The sequence below is a fragment of the Aricia agestis genome, chromosome 16 (assembly GCF_905147365.1).
Source record: "Aricia agestis chromosome 16, ilAriAges1.1, whole genome shotgun sequence".
NCBI lineage: Eukaryota > Metazoa > Arthropoda > Insecta > Lepidoptera > Lycaenidae > Aricia > Aricia agestis.
The window spans coordinates 8735246-8751116 of record NC_056421.1 but is presented as its reverse complement, the minus strand read 5'-3'; the positions used below and the strand labels follow the sequence as shown (position 1 = coordinate 8751116).

The 15871-nt window shown below is 39.2% G+C and overlaps 3 protein-coding genes across 4 annotated transcripts in view; 2 read left to right on the top strand and 1 right to left on the bottom strand.

Moving 5' to 3' along the window:
• Positions 1–10219, top strand: part of LOC121734927 (alpha-actinin, sarcomeric) — a 47673-nt gene extending 37454 nt beyond the window's left edge. The window contains exons 4-19 of one of the 2 annotated variants that reach the window (XM_042125573.1): positions 74–308; positions 1472–1557; positions 1883–1975; positions 2102–2205; positions 2586–2712; positions 2994–3141; positions 3570–3720; positions 4310–4495; positions 4917–5139; positions 5780–5968; positions 6692–6819; positions 7341–7519; positions 7849–7971; positions 8195–8301; positions 8619–8777; positions 9374–10219. In XM_042125573.1, coding sequence (XP_041981507.1) covers positions 74–308; positions 1472–1557; positions 1883–1975; positions 2102–2205; positions 2586–2712; positions 2994–3141; positions 3570–3720; positions 4310–4495; positions 4917–5139; positions 5780–5968; positions 6692–6819; positions 7341–7519; positions 7849–7971; positions 8195–8301; positions 8619–8777 — 2238 coding nt within the window. In that variant the 3' untranslated portion in view covers positions 9374–10219. Of the gene's footprint in view, positions 1–73; positions 309–647; positions 734–1471; positions 1558–1882; positions 1976–2101; positions 2206–2585; positions 2713–2993; positions 3142–3569; positions 3721–4309; positions 4496–4916; positions 5140–5779; positions 5969–6691; positions 6820–7340; positions 7520–7848; positions 7972–8194; positions 8302–8618; positions 8778–9373 lie in introns of both variants that reach the window. The other variant, XM_042125572.1, reaches the window with a different exon arrangement.
• Positions 10220–11567: 1348 nt separating this feature from the next.
• On the bottom strand, positions 11568–12351 carry LOC121735089 (uncharacterized monothiol glutaredoxin ycf64-like). Its single transcript, XM_042125774.1, has 2 exons — positions 12011–12351; positions 11568–11921 (listed from the first exon to the last, which is right to left on the bottom strand). Exons 1-2 carry the CDS (start codon positions 12267–12269, stop codon positions 11734–11736), a joined length of 447 nt encoding a protein of 148 aa, XP_041981708.1. The 5' UTR covers positions 12270–12351; the 3' UTR covers positions 11568–11733.
• Positions 12352–13882: 1531 nt separating this feature from the next.
• LOC121735088 (serine/threonine-protein phosphatase 4 regulatory subunit 2) lies at positions 13883–15524 on the top strand. Its single transcript, XM_042125773.1, has one exon. It carries the CDS (start codon positions 13928–13930, stop codon positions 15323–15325), a length of 1398 nt encoding a protein of 465 aa, XP_041981707.1. The 5' UTR covers positions 13883–13927; the 3' UTR covers positions 15326–15524.
• Positions 15525–15871: the final 347 nt, after the last annotated feature.

Genomic DNA, 15871 nt, shown 5'->3' with positions numbered 1-15871 from the left:
CCCAAAACTAACCTTAACTATTTATAAATTAGGTACTTAACACTAATTCATCAAAACTGTTTATCTTTTACAGGAAGGTCTTCTCCTCTGGTGCCAACGCAAGACCGCGCCATACAAGAACGTGAACGTCCAGAACTTCCATCTGTCCTTCAAGGATGGTCTGGCCTTCTGTGCCCTCATCCACAGGCACAGGCCTGACCTGATCGACTACAGCAAACTGTCTAAGGACAACCCATTGGAGAACCTGAACACAGCCTTCGACGTGGCCGAGAAGTATCTGGACATCCCCCGCATGTTGGACCCTGATGGTAATAATCTCTTAAAAGTCTGTGAAACAAACTAATTATAAGTAGGAATTATGCATTCGTAATTTGGGATAAAAATTAGGAATTAAAGAAACTTTCTGATGATTAAAAGTGATCCATTGTAGATGGGTAAAGAAAGGACTGTATTTAATAAGCCATTCCCAGTAATCAAACTATCCGTAGCTAAAATAAAAGCAAAAGTTGATAAATTCAGAGAGGTATAATATTTATTCTTGAATCCACTTTAAAGGACCTAGCTGTATCTATTTCACTCGTACAGCTAAAAGAATTTAAAGGTTTCGTTACACAAGAATGGAATTACAACATAAAATAACATTGCAGACCTTATAAACACACCAAAGCCGGACGAACGTGCGATAATGACCTATGTGTCATGTTACTACCACGCGTTCCAAGGCGCGCAACAGGTATATACCGCTCCGTATGGACGACCCTAACGCCAGGCCTTTGTGTGTCACTGATAGCATGACCCTAGGGGAGAGCGAGGCCAGCTGTTATGAGCCCATCGTTGCTTCGCTTTCCGCTAACAATTGGCTTGCAGGACCCTAGCTCTCCCCAAATCAGTTTTTGAAAAGAGCAATAAAATTCTGATGAAAAACGATTGAATCCAATAATTGTAGCTTACAGTTTTGTTTGAATAGAATAGAATAGTATTTATTTCCAGGAAATTTGTTTAACAATGGTTCTTAATATTTATGTATGGTATCAAAATTTCTGCCTCATTGGCGTGGAAATATTGTCTAATTATTATTTCAAAACATTTTCTTTAGCTTATTCTAATTAATTGAATGAATTCATCGGTATTTCCTTGTTTGCCCTCGGCCGCTGAACTGACTTTTTCCTGTTGTATTTTATGACCTAATAGGATTAAAATATAACTGAGTTATTTTTGTTACCCCACTCTATATTGTAACAGTTTTAAGCTTTAGTGTTATTAACAATGTTTTTATCTCTATAATGATTAATGATTGAAGGATGTTTGTTTTAAGTTCCAACCTGGACTATCAACGGATATTGCAGCTTGGAACGCATTACCTAATTAATCCTTTTTATTCCCCATTTAAGGGTGTCTGATGATGATGAATTTACAAACATCCAAACATTTGTGGCATGTACTAACTCTGTGTTGCTTGCGTGAACGCTAGATCTGCAGAACACAGCGCTGCCTGACGAGAGGGCTGTTATGACCTACGTCTCCTCTTACTACCATTGCTTCTCTGGAGCGCAAAAGGTTTGTATGCCAAAATTACTTAAAGCTGCGTATTATATCATTGATATTTGAAATTATCATTGATATAATATGGTGCTATTGCCAATATAAATAAGCGCTTAATAGGTTTCTTCCAACTATAAAATTTGGAAAAACAACCCAAATACTATTACTTGAATTGAAGACTATTTAAGTATGTACATTAATATTTTTTTAACTCCAAAAAGGTTTACCGTCTTATCAGTGTCTGTAATAAGTAATAACCAAGTTTTGTGCCACATCACACGTAACTTTGGATTCGATATATTTGACTATTATGTTAAGTAATGCATTTTTATCTGAACAGGCTGAGACGGCCGCCAACCGCATCTGCAAAGTTCTCAAGGTCAACCAAGAGAACGAACGCCTTATGGAAGAGTACGAGCGTCTTGCCAGCGATGTAAGTAACTGATATTTACTTACGGCAACTTACGGATTCAAATTACTTGTCATTATCAAATTCTGTTAAAGTGCAAAAAAGGTATGATTCTTTTTTTTAATTCTAATTTTAACTTTTTAATTTCAGTTACTGGACTGGATCAGGCGTACCATGCCCTGGCTGAACAGCCGCCAGACCGACAACTCGCTCGCCGGCTGCCAGAAGAAACTGGAAGACTACCGTACTTACAGGTAATGCCTCCGGGCCCTGATTCACAATGCCAAATTCGACGACTCGGATTCAGAAACTTCATCGGGCGACATCCAATAAACCAGCCAATAACCAAAAAATTGGCCAATAACCGCACGGTAAAGTTTCCGAATCCGTGTCGAACGGGAATCGTGAATCACCCTGCTGAAAACCTTTATAGCCTTTTGTCCAGAGTCAGTCGACTCAAATTTGAAATTATAATTACTTACACCAATACTTTCTTCAATTATTTAGAAACTGAAGGTATTTTCTGTGGAGCTAAGACCGATGGTAATAAAGTGGTAATAAATCTTATGAAAATTAAAAAACAATCTGTGCATCGAATTGGTAAATATAGTATAGACTAATTCAATTCTTTCAGGCGTAAACATAAGCCACCACGTGTGGAACAGAAGGCCAAGTTGGAGACCAACTTCAACACGCTGCAGACCAAACTGCGCCTGAGCAACCGCCCCGCGTACATGCCCACAGAAGGCAAGATGGTGTCTGTAAGTATCTAATTGTGTGTTGCAGCTTTTAGCTATAGAAAAGATATAGATTGCAAGCTCCAAATTATAATTTAATGCAGCTGTTTGGCAATAAACCTTAAAAGTCATTTTCGATGGATCATGATTACGCCAAAGCTTTAAGCTAATAGAAGCAAAAATTACGAATCCATATTTATTATTTAAATAGTTGGTGACTTGGTGAAGACGAAAACCTTACGATGCCTGAAATTAAAACTGCTTGTAATTCAGACAAAACGTTTTACTAACTACTTTTTTTACAGGACATCGCTCAGGCGTGGAAGGGTCTAGAAGTGGCTGAGAAGGCCTTCGAAGAGTGGCTACTGAGCGAGATGATGCGCCTCGAGCGCCTGGAGTACCTCGCCCAGAAGTTCAAGCACAAGGCTGACATCCACGAGGACTGGACTAGAGGTAATGCTAACAATACGTTAAATATTGTGAGGATGTTTGTTACTTTTTCACATATTTTGGTGAAGGGCAAGACTGATAACTTGCTCTACAAATCTATACTAAGTATTATTTTTACAAACTTGTATGGAGCCTGAACTGAAATCTTCTAGTATGGTTTGGGTAGGAGACTGTAAATATTAAACAAATTCGTGGCATCAACCCCGACCACATCGCTCAATTTATGAGCAGCATTGGGTTGGGGATTGGGGACGGTCCTCTAATGACCTTCGCATTAGAGTAGTCACAATAGATCCTCAAGGATCGCAGTGACATCAGGGCTACTACGAGTATAACCTGCCTTAAGAACAAAAAAAATAGCAACTCTTATCATAGTATTCTCTAAATATATAATTCCTGTGAATAAATGAATGCCTCCTATCTAATTCCAGGCAAGGAGGAGATGCTCCAGTCGCAGGACTTCCGCCAGTGCAAGTTAAACGACATCAAGGCGCTGAAGAAGAAGCACGAGGCGTTCGAGTCCGACCTCGCCGCGCACCAGGACCGCGTAGAGCAGATCGCCGCCATCGCGCAGGAGCTCAAGTTAGTCATCATCAGTTTATTAAACCAGAATATTTATGAAACCAGAAAACAAATTGCCTGACGATTACCGCCACAAGAAATATGCGCAACCAAAGAAAACACTAGTACTTTGGTGCTTCACATTTTTGATTAAAGAAATCCTCAATCCTAAACTTTTACTTTGGGATTTCTTCTGTGGAGAATTTACAGTTTTGAAGAAACTAATAGTATGAAATAACAGCAATTGACTGGGCGTGATTGCAATGATCACTAGCTAGTTTGACAGCATTAATAAAACCTTCTTATCCACTCCAGCACGTTGGAATATCTCGAGGTTGGCGCCGTGAACGCTTGCTGCCAGCGCATCTGCGCGCAGTGGGACCGCCTGGGCGCGCTGGCGCAGCACCGCACGAGCAATTTTATTGCGCAATATCACGTGTTGCGTATTATTGTTGACCGTCTAGGGTTGATATTGAACATCGCGCGCCTTCAGTCTAATCGTCTAATAAACTGTTCAATAAAATTGAAGCGTGATATTGCACAATACAATTGATCGTCTAGGGGCCGGCTTACACCTTGCCAGTATTTAAAACCTTTTTACCCATTCCAGCACGTTGGAATACCACGAGGTGGGTGCAGTGAACGCTCGCTGCCAGCGCATTTGCGCGCAGTGGGATCGCCTGGGCGCGCTGACGCAGCGACGCCGCGCCGCACTCGACGACGCGGAGCGCGTGTTGGAGCAGATAGATCTGCTGCACCTCGAGTTCGCGAAACGCGCCGCGCCATTCAACAACTGGTTAGTTTTTAGTATCTCTAGAGGCTCTAGAATATAAAGTCTAGATATAAGCTTAGATGCCTCGGTATTGCATTAACAACTTGACTATATATGACTTTAATATGGCCTTTAGATATACAATCTGGCTCGAAGGACCAAACTTTTGTAGTTATTCATTTTTAGTTTTCTTTACTCTTGAAGTTTGAGTTTTTTTAAAACCGATTAAGTATTTCATAACATTCAAGTAAAGAATTTTCTTGAGATACCTAATTTATACCTTTTTAAAATTGTACCTACTGACAATTAACATGAAATGATTATACGGTAATCACTAATCAGCTATAGCTATTTCCAATAATGTTTCCAATTAGTAACATCCATAGATATACACCTTAGTATTCCCCAATTTGAAAGTAAACTAAATACACTATTTCTTCCCCAGGCTGGACGGCACCCGCGAGGACTTAGTGGACATGTTCATCGTCCACACCATCGAGGAGATCTCCGGCCTCATGGACGCCCACGCCCGCTTCAAGGCCACGCTGGGCGAGGCCGACAAGGAATACCAGGCCATAGTCAATCTCGTCCACCAAGTGGAGTCCATCGTCAAACAGCACCAGATCCCCGGAGGACTGGAGAACCCCTACACTACGCTCACTGCACACGTAATGTCCATATTATATTATTATGCGTATACGTGTGTTATGTAACTATGTTTATGTGACACTTGAACCATTTCTATGAAAACTGTAGTAACTACATAATTAAGTTATACGATATATTTTCTGCTCACCGATAACATAAGGAGGTCGCCCTCTGTACGCAGTCTTCTCTGCCCTTCGTGTAATAAAGAATAATTTGGAAGGCCTCCAAGTCATCGGGACAATTTGTCGTTTCGATCGATTGTCAAGAAAATCGTTCAATTGATCTTTTGAACGTAAAAGCGTTTGCGATATTGCTACACACGTACAATTTGTCGTTCGATTTTAACATCGAGGAGATAAATCGTTAATCGTAACAATTATCGAATTGTCCCGTGTATGGCCACCTTTTGAGTTGCGGTCCTAACGATGGGAATTGCAACTTTTGCGATCTTGATTATAATACGAACTGCTTATTTTGTTGTCATGCAAAAATATACAGAGTGAGCGTACTTTTCAAAGAATAAGTTTAATTTTTTTACAAATTTTATCTGTTCATGTGCTTTTGCCTAACCAATCAAACTCCAATCAAGAACGCTGTCGAATAGATAACTAGGCACTAATGATGATACATAATTCATAACCTAAGCTACGTTTCCTACAGGAGCTGAACCGCAAATGGGGCGACGTGCGCGCTCTCGTCCCGCAGCGCGACGGCACCCTGGCCGCGGAGCTCCGCAAACAACAGAACAACGAGTCCCTGCGCCGCCAGTTCGCCGAGAAGGCTAACGCTGTCGGGCCCTGGATCGAGCGCCAGATGGACGCCGTCACCGCTATTGGCATGGGCTTACAGGTAACAATCTCGTAAATGGGCAATGTGCATTGCTTTGGTCAATCGTCACCGCTATTGGAACGAGCTTACAAGTTACTGGCAAGACAGTTCTTGGGCAATGGATTGCCCATTGTCCAAGAACTACTTTGGTCAAGGTATCATGAAAGAAATTGACTCATAGACAGTTGACAGACCTGCGTAATTTGGTTTCGTTATGTCAAATCCAGCCGACCGATTTACGACTAATATTGAATTAACATAACTAGACCAAATGACGTAGGTCCTCCGTATGCCTATGAATTTCTTCGATGGTATTTGCCACAGATCAGCCTCATCGTCAGCCGCATCAAATAAATGAGGCTCCTAGGCTAAAAGGCAAACTTGCGTAGAAAGAATCTTACTTGGATTGGGGGTCCCATTTTTTTATACACGTCAACGGCCCGATACGCGGCTGGTAAATGATTCGATGATGAAATTAATATAAAATGTAGAGACTCATAATATCTTGACATGACGGCTTTATCGAAGGCCAAGTGGGCCACCACTGCAGGCCACACCATTGCGCGCCACGCCTGGAAATCCGCTATCATGCACCATTACCCCGTATACACAATAACGATAGCGTGGGCCATTGTGAAAGCACCTTTACACAAAACTGCCTTGTAACATCACTTGCCAAATGTTTTCACGACAGAGATAAAGATGGGCACGACAGAGATAAAAACTTTACTAATATGTCTTCAGGGCTCGCTGGAAGACCAGCTGCACCGACTCAAGGAATACGAGGCGGGCGTGTACGCGTACAAGCCGCACATCGAGGAGCTCGAGCGCATCCACCAGGCCGTGCAGGAGGGCATGATCTTCGAAAACAGGTGACACACTTTTTGAAATACAAGAAACTAAATACTCCCGATTTTTTTTCATTTATTTAAAACTTTTGCACGTTGTTGTACAAAGGCGGGCTTAATGCCTCATGGCATTTTCTTCCAGCCAAATCTTAGGGTGTTGCAGAGATAGTGAGGTAGATTTCTGAATATTTTAAGTCATATTTATAAAGTAATTTATAATTTCAAGGTATATTGTAAGTTATATCAATACAAAAAGCTTTATAAAAACTAGTAAGTATAACTTTTTCCGATGCTTTTGAAAACCCGCTTAGCTGGCAAGAACTTTTAATATAACGTACTACATTTAGTTATACATACATTTTAGTTTATAATTGATATAAATTAGTATAGCAAAGGGTAAATAGGTATGTAGACTATGTAATTATATCATGCAGAAGTAGTCAGATCCATGGTGGCTTGGTAAAGCTGGTTTCAACAGATACATATTTGTATCTGTTGAAACCAGACTTTTTACATAGACTTGAGTTTTGACGTTCTTATTTCAGATATTCCCAATACACAATGGAGACGCTGCGCGTGGGCTGGGAGCAACTGCTCACCTCTATCAACCGCACCATCAACGAGGTGGAGAACCAGATCCTGACGCGCGACTCCAAGGGCATCACGCACGAACAGCTCACCGAGTTCCGCTCCTCGTTCAACCACTTCGACAAAAACCGCACTGGTAAATACCCTTGTATGGCATCGAAGAAATTGATTTATATATGCAGATGACGGACCCACGTTATTTGGTCCGGTTATGTCAATTCAATGATGGGTTCTATGTAATACGATTAAATTATGTAAGTCCATAATCCTATTAATCAACTGCTATCCATAGAACCTTATATCACAGTGAGTCAGGCTGAGGAGCCGTAATCGTTTAGTTTAAGTTTTGGAATGGGACTTGTCCTGACCCCTAAAGAAAAGTTTCAAACGCAATGTTCGTTATTGTTTCCACAACAATAAATTCACAAAAGGATGAACTAAAATATCACGATAAATTCTCCACAGGCCGCTTAGCACCAGAAGAACTGAAGTCTTGTTTGGTATCATTGGGATACAGCATCGGCAAGGACAGACAAGGAGAGCTGGACTTCCAACGTATCTTAGCCGTTGTCGATCCTAACAACACTGGTAAGTCTTACTTAAGAATAGAAAAAAGTAGTCTGAAAAACAATTTATCAGAAACTCTTGAGCAATACTTGAAAGAAAGGCGAAAACGACCTAAGCATAATAAACACAAGAAACTAATTCTGCTTGAATATCTATGACTCCATTTAATAATATTATGTTCTTCCATGCTGAGAATTTGGAATTTATTGTTAACAGAACTTATGATTTATATTACAACTTTTAGGTTATGTATCCTTCGACGCATTCTTGGACTTTATGACGAGGGAGTCTACAGACACCGACACAGCGGAACAAGTCATCGACAGCTTTAGGATCTTAGCTGGAGACAAGGTAATAAGAACTTTTGTAAAACCCAGAATCAGTAAACCCTATGCCTGGTATTCCTAAATCTCTGCTGACTTATCTTAGATATCTCACCGATCCTCCACTAGATGGAACTCTCCCTACTGGAGGTTCAAATTCTTCGTCTAGAAATTTCTAAATAGATTCTTAATTATTTTGTATGAAGCCTTCATCTCAAGTGAATTTTTCATTAGTATGAAGTTCTATATATTACCCATCTGCAAGTGTTTTTTATTTAAAGACAGATAAAGACATAATAAATTTCAATCAGATCCAATGGAAGGCTAATGAGGGTATCTTTTCAGCCATACATAACCGCGGAGGAGCTGAGGCGCGAACTGCCCCCAGACCAGGCGGAGTACTGCGTGGCGCGCATGCCCCCCTACCGCGGACCCAACGCGCCACCACACGCGCTCGACTACATGGCATTCTCCACCGCGCTCTACGGCGAAACCGACCTCTAGGTGCCAATTGTATACACTATACAACTACTTTTTTTTAAGAGGCTATGCTGTCCCACTGCTGAGCAAAGGCCTCCCCCAAAGTCTTCCAATCCTCTCGAGCCAACGCAGCCGTAGGCCAACTTGGCTCATATTTGTCTAGGTCATCGCGCCATGTTTTTCGAGGCCGGTCACGGTAGCGTTGTCCATCATCTGGTACCCATTCTGTGGTGATCTTTACAACTAATAAATACAATTAATATTTTTTTGCCACAATGATGTTGATGTAAAGGCTAACTTAATAATAGTTCAAACTATTTGAGTGACCCGTAGGTAGCAAAGTTATCTATGGAGAGAAGTTTGGGTGCTAGCATACGCCCTTGGCCTACACGCTTACTGTAAGGCAAACTACCGTTACACATTTTTCATTAAGATAATTTTGTCTTAACATCAGTATAATTAGCCTTGCAGCTTAATGAATGCCAGACATTGCATCTATAAAACAGAGAGTTAATAAGACTTTTTACAGGCTCATGCTGTCCGACTAAGCAAAGCTCAAGGTCTTCTTGTTTTTTTTTAATGCCACAGAAAAACGTATTATTTTCTTATGTTATATTTAGGTCAATAAGTCGTCACATCAGAAGAAGATCCAGATGGATGGGACTCAGTACGCTCGGAAGACCAAATAAGCTTGTTGGACCAGAACAACTCAAAAACGGTGCCCTACAGCGGCATGGCGTCAAAATTACTTCCCTTATATTGACCGCTCAATCGCCCTAACGGCCAATATAAAGAGAAAAATTTTGTGAATTTTATCACACTTTTAAATAAAATGTGCAATGTTTAAACCAAAAAATTTCATCGTACCGTACAGTACTTATTCGAATATTTGGCTCAACTCAAAAATAATATATCTCTACATTATTTATACTTTAGATCTAGGTATTTTAATATTTTATATAAAATCGTCAAAGGGAGTCACAAAACGTTAATTTATAAGTTGAAATGGTGCTATGTTAGGCTCCGCTAATGTCACACACCAAAAGAGAAGACTCATTCATTGTGAGAATGTTTTTGTTATTTTTATTTTTAAGCAAATATTATTTATATTTCTTCGTTTTTAATACTGCCATTAGTAATTATACTTTGACGGTATGTTCACACTTAGTTGGCAAATTTTATCGTTGCGGGAGTATCAAGATCTTGTGTAAAATGTTGCCATACTACCTGCATCTATTTATTTATCATTCAAATGCCATTTTTATATGATATTCGTTTGTGGGAGTATTTGGTATGAGTACTCTAAATAAATGATCTGCCATATTTGTCTTTTATTAATGACTGTATTGTTAATCCGACAATTATATTAGGAGGAAGAAGTGGAAAGTAGGATAAGAATGAATTATGTGCCCAAAAAGTATACTAACTCGAATGTACAGCTAATTTAATAAAAGCTATAAAATAAAATAATGATCTTTTCTTCTTACAAGTCTTGTAAGTTGTGCCCTCAATCTGCTAAACCAGGGGTCACCAATTAGTTTCGCTCGGGGTCCATTTTAAGGAATGAAATTACCTTCGCGGTTTGCACATTTTATAAAGAATATTTTTTAAACAAAGATAATTACAGAAATTACAAAGGTATTTATTAACATAGCAATGAGAAAAGTGATAATTTTTGTTTTATTTTAATTGGTGCAATAAAACGAAGTTCATCTTCGAAAATATTTGGTTGGTGGTCCGCACACAATGGGTCAGCGGCCCGCCATTTGGTGACCCCTGTGCTAAACCATTATCAGTATTATCATAGTATTATATAAATCTCATTTGTTATTCTTGTTTGATGAGAAAATGACTATGTAATTATTATTGAAGCTGCAAAAGTCCTTGAACTGCAAACACTGTTATTTTTATAAATATCTAGCTATTTGACCGAGCTTTGCTCGGTATTCGATAAAACATGAATAAAATGACATTTTCTAAAAATGATTCCTAGCTAGATCAATTTATCGCCCCCGAAACCCCCTATATACTAAATTTCATGCAAATCGTTGGAGCTGATTCTGAGATTCCAATTATAAATATAATAGATATATACAAGAATTGCTTGTTTAAAGATATAAGATATCAACACAATATTCTATGATCTTCCGAATTAACATATTTTTAGTGCTTCAGTTTATTAACCCCTCCATTGTGGGTATTGCAGACACAATAGATTTCCAATTGTTATGCAGCAGCACTTGGGGATTGATGGATTAATTTAAATAATTCATAAAATATCATTTCAATATTTTATATACTGTTTGCAACCCCTTTTAGGGCGTTCGCTGCATTGAGCGTGTGCCTGGCCGGCTGCCCGGCGTGGCGCCTGTCCATACGGACTGACCCGCCTCAACGCAGCACTGCTCTATGGGATGACATGAAACAAGCACGCCTCGCGGATGGCCGCACCGGGTGCACGCTTAACACAGCGAACACCCTAAAAGGTGTTTGTAAACAGTATATAAAATATTGAAATGTTATTTTATGAATTATTTGCCCTTAGGGACATAATCTGTTGCCAGGAACTCCTGCTCTATACAGAGCTCAGAAGATAAACAAAGATTTTATTCAACAATAATAATATAATATTATGGGCCCTTTTTGAATAAAAATAGTATCTACAGTATCAACTGTATGTAACTGAAAGTAAGTGGCAAATCTATACTAGCACCTTGTTTTGCACAAACTTACATAATTCTAAATTCAAGCAAGCAACATATAAATAATATATAACAAGTAATTTCCAATGCATGGATTAAAAGTATGCAGTTTTATAGAATATTTTAATGTTTAATAAACTAAATGAAATGACTAATGATAAATATTTACAATATCAGTTGTAGCAATTATAATTACCTACTTTAACAATAAATATTGTTCATTTCTCAATATGATTTCAATTAATGGTGAGTTTTATGAATTTTTGGTTGTCAGTCCATTATTCTTTGCTCTCCTCCTTTTTTGCCTCTTCTGCTGTTAGAAGAGCACTTTTGATGCCAACCTTCTTTAGTTCCTCTACAAGCTCACCTGACTGATGCATTTGTAGCATAATATCACAACCACCAACAAACTCACCATTGATGAAAACTTGTGGTATTGTTGGCCAGTTTGAGTAATCTTTGATTCCTGAAATGTGACAAATATTGGTTTTACATTCTGGACGTATTAAACACTTGTTAATGTAAATTGTGTAATGCACTAAATCTCCGCCTTACCTTGCCTCAGGTTTTCATCGGCGAGTACATCATGACTGTCATAAGGTACTGCATGCATTCTCATGATTTGAACCACAGCATTGCTAAACCCGCACCGAGGTGCATCAGGAACTCCTTTCATAAATACTACAACTTTGTTATTTTTCACTATTTTGTCAATTTTTTCGTTAATCGTAGCATCGGCAATTAGCCGCAAAGTCGTCGTTCTGAATGTGTTATTAAATAAGGGTTGAAAACTTTTCCTTAAAATTGAATTCATTGTATTCGATATGTAACAAAATTAAGTTTTCAGGACAAATAATACTCTGATTTTAGCAAAATTCTACCTTGAAAATTTTATTTTCTCGCGTGAATTGTATTTCTTGTAAAGTCTTCTTCTTCTTCTTCTTTTAAAAATGGCCGCCTCGGTGAGTTGCCAATGTCAGAGTGGCTTAAAGGACTTTGCTCTTCGGAAAAGTCAAATTTCAATGTCAAAAATCAACAGCTGTCACGAGCATAGATAAAGTAATAATTAATAAAGTAAATAAAAGGGCCCATTCACTATCCTACATTGCTGTCCGCCGCGTCGGCTTAATGCAGGATAGTGAATGGTGTCCTGCGACGCCATTCACAATCCTACATAAGCTAGCGGACAGCACGGCGGACTGCAATGCAGGATAGTGAATGGACCACTTAAGGGGGCAAACGAGCAAACGGGTCTCCTGATTGAACGCAACTTCCGTCGCCCATGGACACTCACAGCATCATAAGAGCTGCAGGTGCGTTTCCGGCCTTTTAAGAGGGAATAGGCCATAGAGTAATAGGTGAGGGTAGGGAAAGGAACTGCAGAGGAGGGTAGGGAAGGGAAAAAAGGTAGGGGATTGTGCCTCCGGTAAAGTCACTCATTCGGCGAAACACAGCGCAAGCGCTGTTTCACGCCGGTTTTCTGTGAGCCCGTGGTATTTCTCCGGTCGAGCCGGCCCATTCATGCCAAAGCATGGCTCTCTCACGTCAATAAATTGTCCTCTTCTTCTTATATATTTTTTTTCTCAATGGCGCTCGGCTTTTTAATTATGGTCAGTGTCAAGTAAATAATGGCGGGAAAACAATATTCTTCTTATGTCTGGGCCGCACCTGCGCTTATCGTCACGAGTCACAACTCACGATGCTTCGTGCTTAAGCCGAACGACGATACCATTGGACCACGAGCTAATACAAAGCATTGGACGAGATCGTCCAATGCTTAACGCAGGTGCGTTACATATCGTCCAATGGTGTCGTGTCATAGCATGAAGCTTCGTAACGATAGACGCATGTGCGGCTGCACCATTATAATAATTTTCATTATCCTTTTACTTTATTGTCATGTTTAAAGTCTAGTCAAAATCTATATCATCTATATGAGTACAAGTCAAAGCAGTCAAATAGTCAAGTCGGTCAATTCAGTTATATATTAAGTGGTAGATGCTTATCTGAAACTTTCGACGGAGTTTTGGAGGGAACAAAAAAGCATTTTTCTGGAAGTTGCAGCATTTTCCTACACTTGGACACGATAATGGCCCGGCCCAGTAAACACAGTTATGCCCGGGCCGCACCTGCGCTTATCGTCACGAGTCACAACTCACAATGCTTCGTGCTAAAGCCTAACGACGATACCATTGCACATTGGACCACGAGCTAATACAAAGCATTATAAAACACATAATAATAATATACGCGATACGCGATATTGCAATAATTGCGCAATAAAGTTGCTCGTCTAGGGGCCAGCTTAAAACAAAAAGCTGAAAAAAAAACTAATGACAGCGTCTGACAGCGACAGTTACCGTCAACGACAACTTTTGTAAAAAAAAATCACAAAACCCGAAACTGTTTGTAATTCCATTATTTCTTTAATAGGTACATAAGTATAAAGTAACCTGAAATATAAGTGTTAAAATGGAAAATACGGAAGAAATATTTCATTTTCTCGAAGAATTTTCAAAACGTAAAACTAAAACTATACCTCAAGAACTGAACGACTACTTAGCGTACGTAGCGCGTACCGGTGATCCTGTGTACCAGTGGTCCCTAGTGAAATGTTTATTCAAAGAAAAACTGCTTAATGTTATAACAGACTTCTATGAAACAACACCTGGCATTGAAATTCCGCCGTATCCAAACGTCGATCCCTTCAATTACGACATTATGAAAAATAGTTTAATAGAGCGTCTCGATTCCTTTACCTCCGCACCGTTTACCGTTCAGCGTATTTGTGAACTATTAACTTATCCTAGGAAACAATATAATCGAATCGATAAGTTTATGCGTGCAGTAGAAAAAAATATTCTAGTTGTGAGCACAAGGGAGCCCGGACCACAGCGGCATATCGAAACTGAGAACGGGGAGTCCATAGAGCCAGCTGTCAACGGTTCAGATAATAATTCAGAGTACAATGTAGATGTTGAAATGGAGGATATGTCATGGAAAGAAAACAATGACACACAACACAACTCGGAACCGCAGCCCAGCTCCTCTGATGCTCATATTTCAGTTGATGACATAGAAACTCATGTACCTAAACAAGAAGCCCCCAATGACACACCAGAAAAAGCTGCAACACAATCAGAAAGTCAAACCACTATCGAATCAAACATGGAAATCACACCAAAAGAGAAGGAAAATACTGAGACATCAGAAACAATAACGGAGCCAACTACTGTACCTACTGATACAAAAACTGTTGAAGATACTCAACCAAGTACAGATCCGGATACAGATATGACAGTTGAAGAGTCTAAACCAGCACTTACGATTCCAGACATCAAAGTGGATGATGCAGAAATGACCGAACAGAGGCTTATTGAAGAAAACAAAGAAAACGAAAATGCTGAAGAGATTAAAAAGACTGACAATTTAGAAACAAATACCCAACCTATTTCTAGCGATGAAAGCAGTTCAGATTCAAATTTCAAAGAAGAAAATGAAGTAAAACATATTTCTGAAGTGTCTACGTCTAGTGAGGAGAGCTCCTCATCGAGTGACAATAATGAAAGCAGCAGTAACTCACCTAAAGCTGAAATAATTCCAAATGCAGAAGAAATAACTGAATGTGAAAAGAAAGAAGAACCACTGCCAGAGAATGAGAAGGAACCGATCAAAGAAGTTGAACCCGAAACTGTTCCAGCAAAAATAGAATCAGACAACTACTCAATTTCTGATGTCAATTCTGAATTAGCTCCAATTAAGAAGGATGAGCCTAAACAGAATGATTCATCTATGGAAAGTACTGTAGACGACAGTGATAAGAAGGAAGAAAAAGAAGATGCTGCTAAAAGTGAGGCAACAGAGGCATAAGAGTTAAGACCTTATGATAACACAATTGAGGGTATGCTACAGACAAGACTTCATTGCCATTTACCTTAAATAATAATTATTGTTATACAGCAATCTTCTTTTTCAAAGTTATGAGTAGTATGGAGATATGCTGTGAAACTGAAGAATTACAAAGCCAAACTGCCATTCCATCATAGCTGGGCACCGTTAATCAAATAGTTAACTTCGTTAATCTGTTAAAAAATATATTAGCTTCGTTAAATGTTAAAGTGTTACATTTCGGACGAATTCACGCAAGTTAATGTTAATCTTTAATCCGTTTATATGTGTAATATGGCCTTGTTGTAACTTATATCATTGCGTTAGTGTACTTACAAAACCTGTTGGTTTAAGGTTTTGGAAGTTAACAGGTTAGGGACAAAACAAAATACTTCTATCTCTTTTTTATCAACATGCAAATGATTTTTAATAATAATAAACAAATCACTCTCTCTATAAGCACCAATGCTGAGTAATGAAATGATAAAACGGAACTAATCTCTTCTCACTCGCATGCGCCTGAAAATG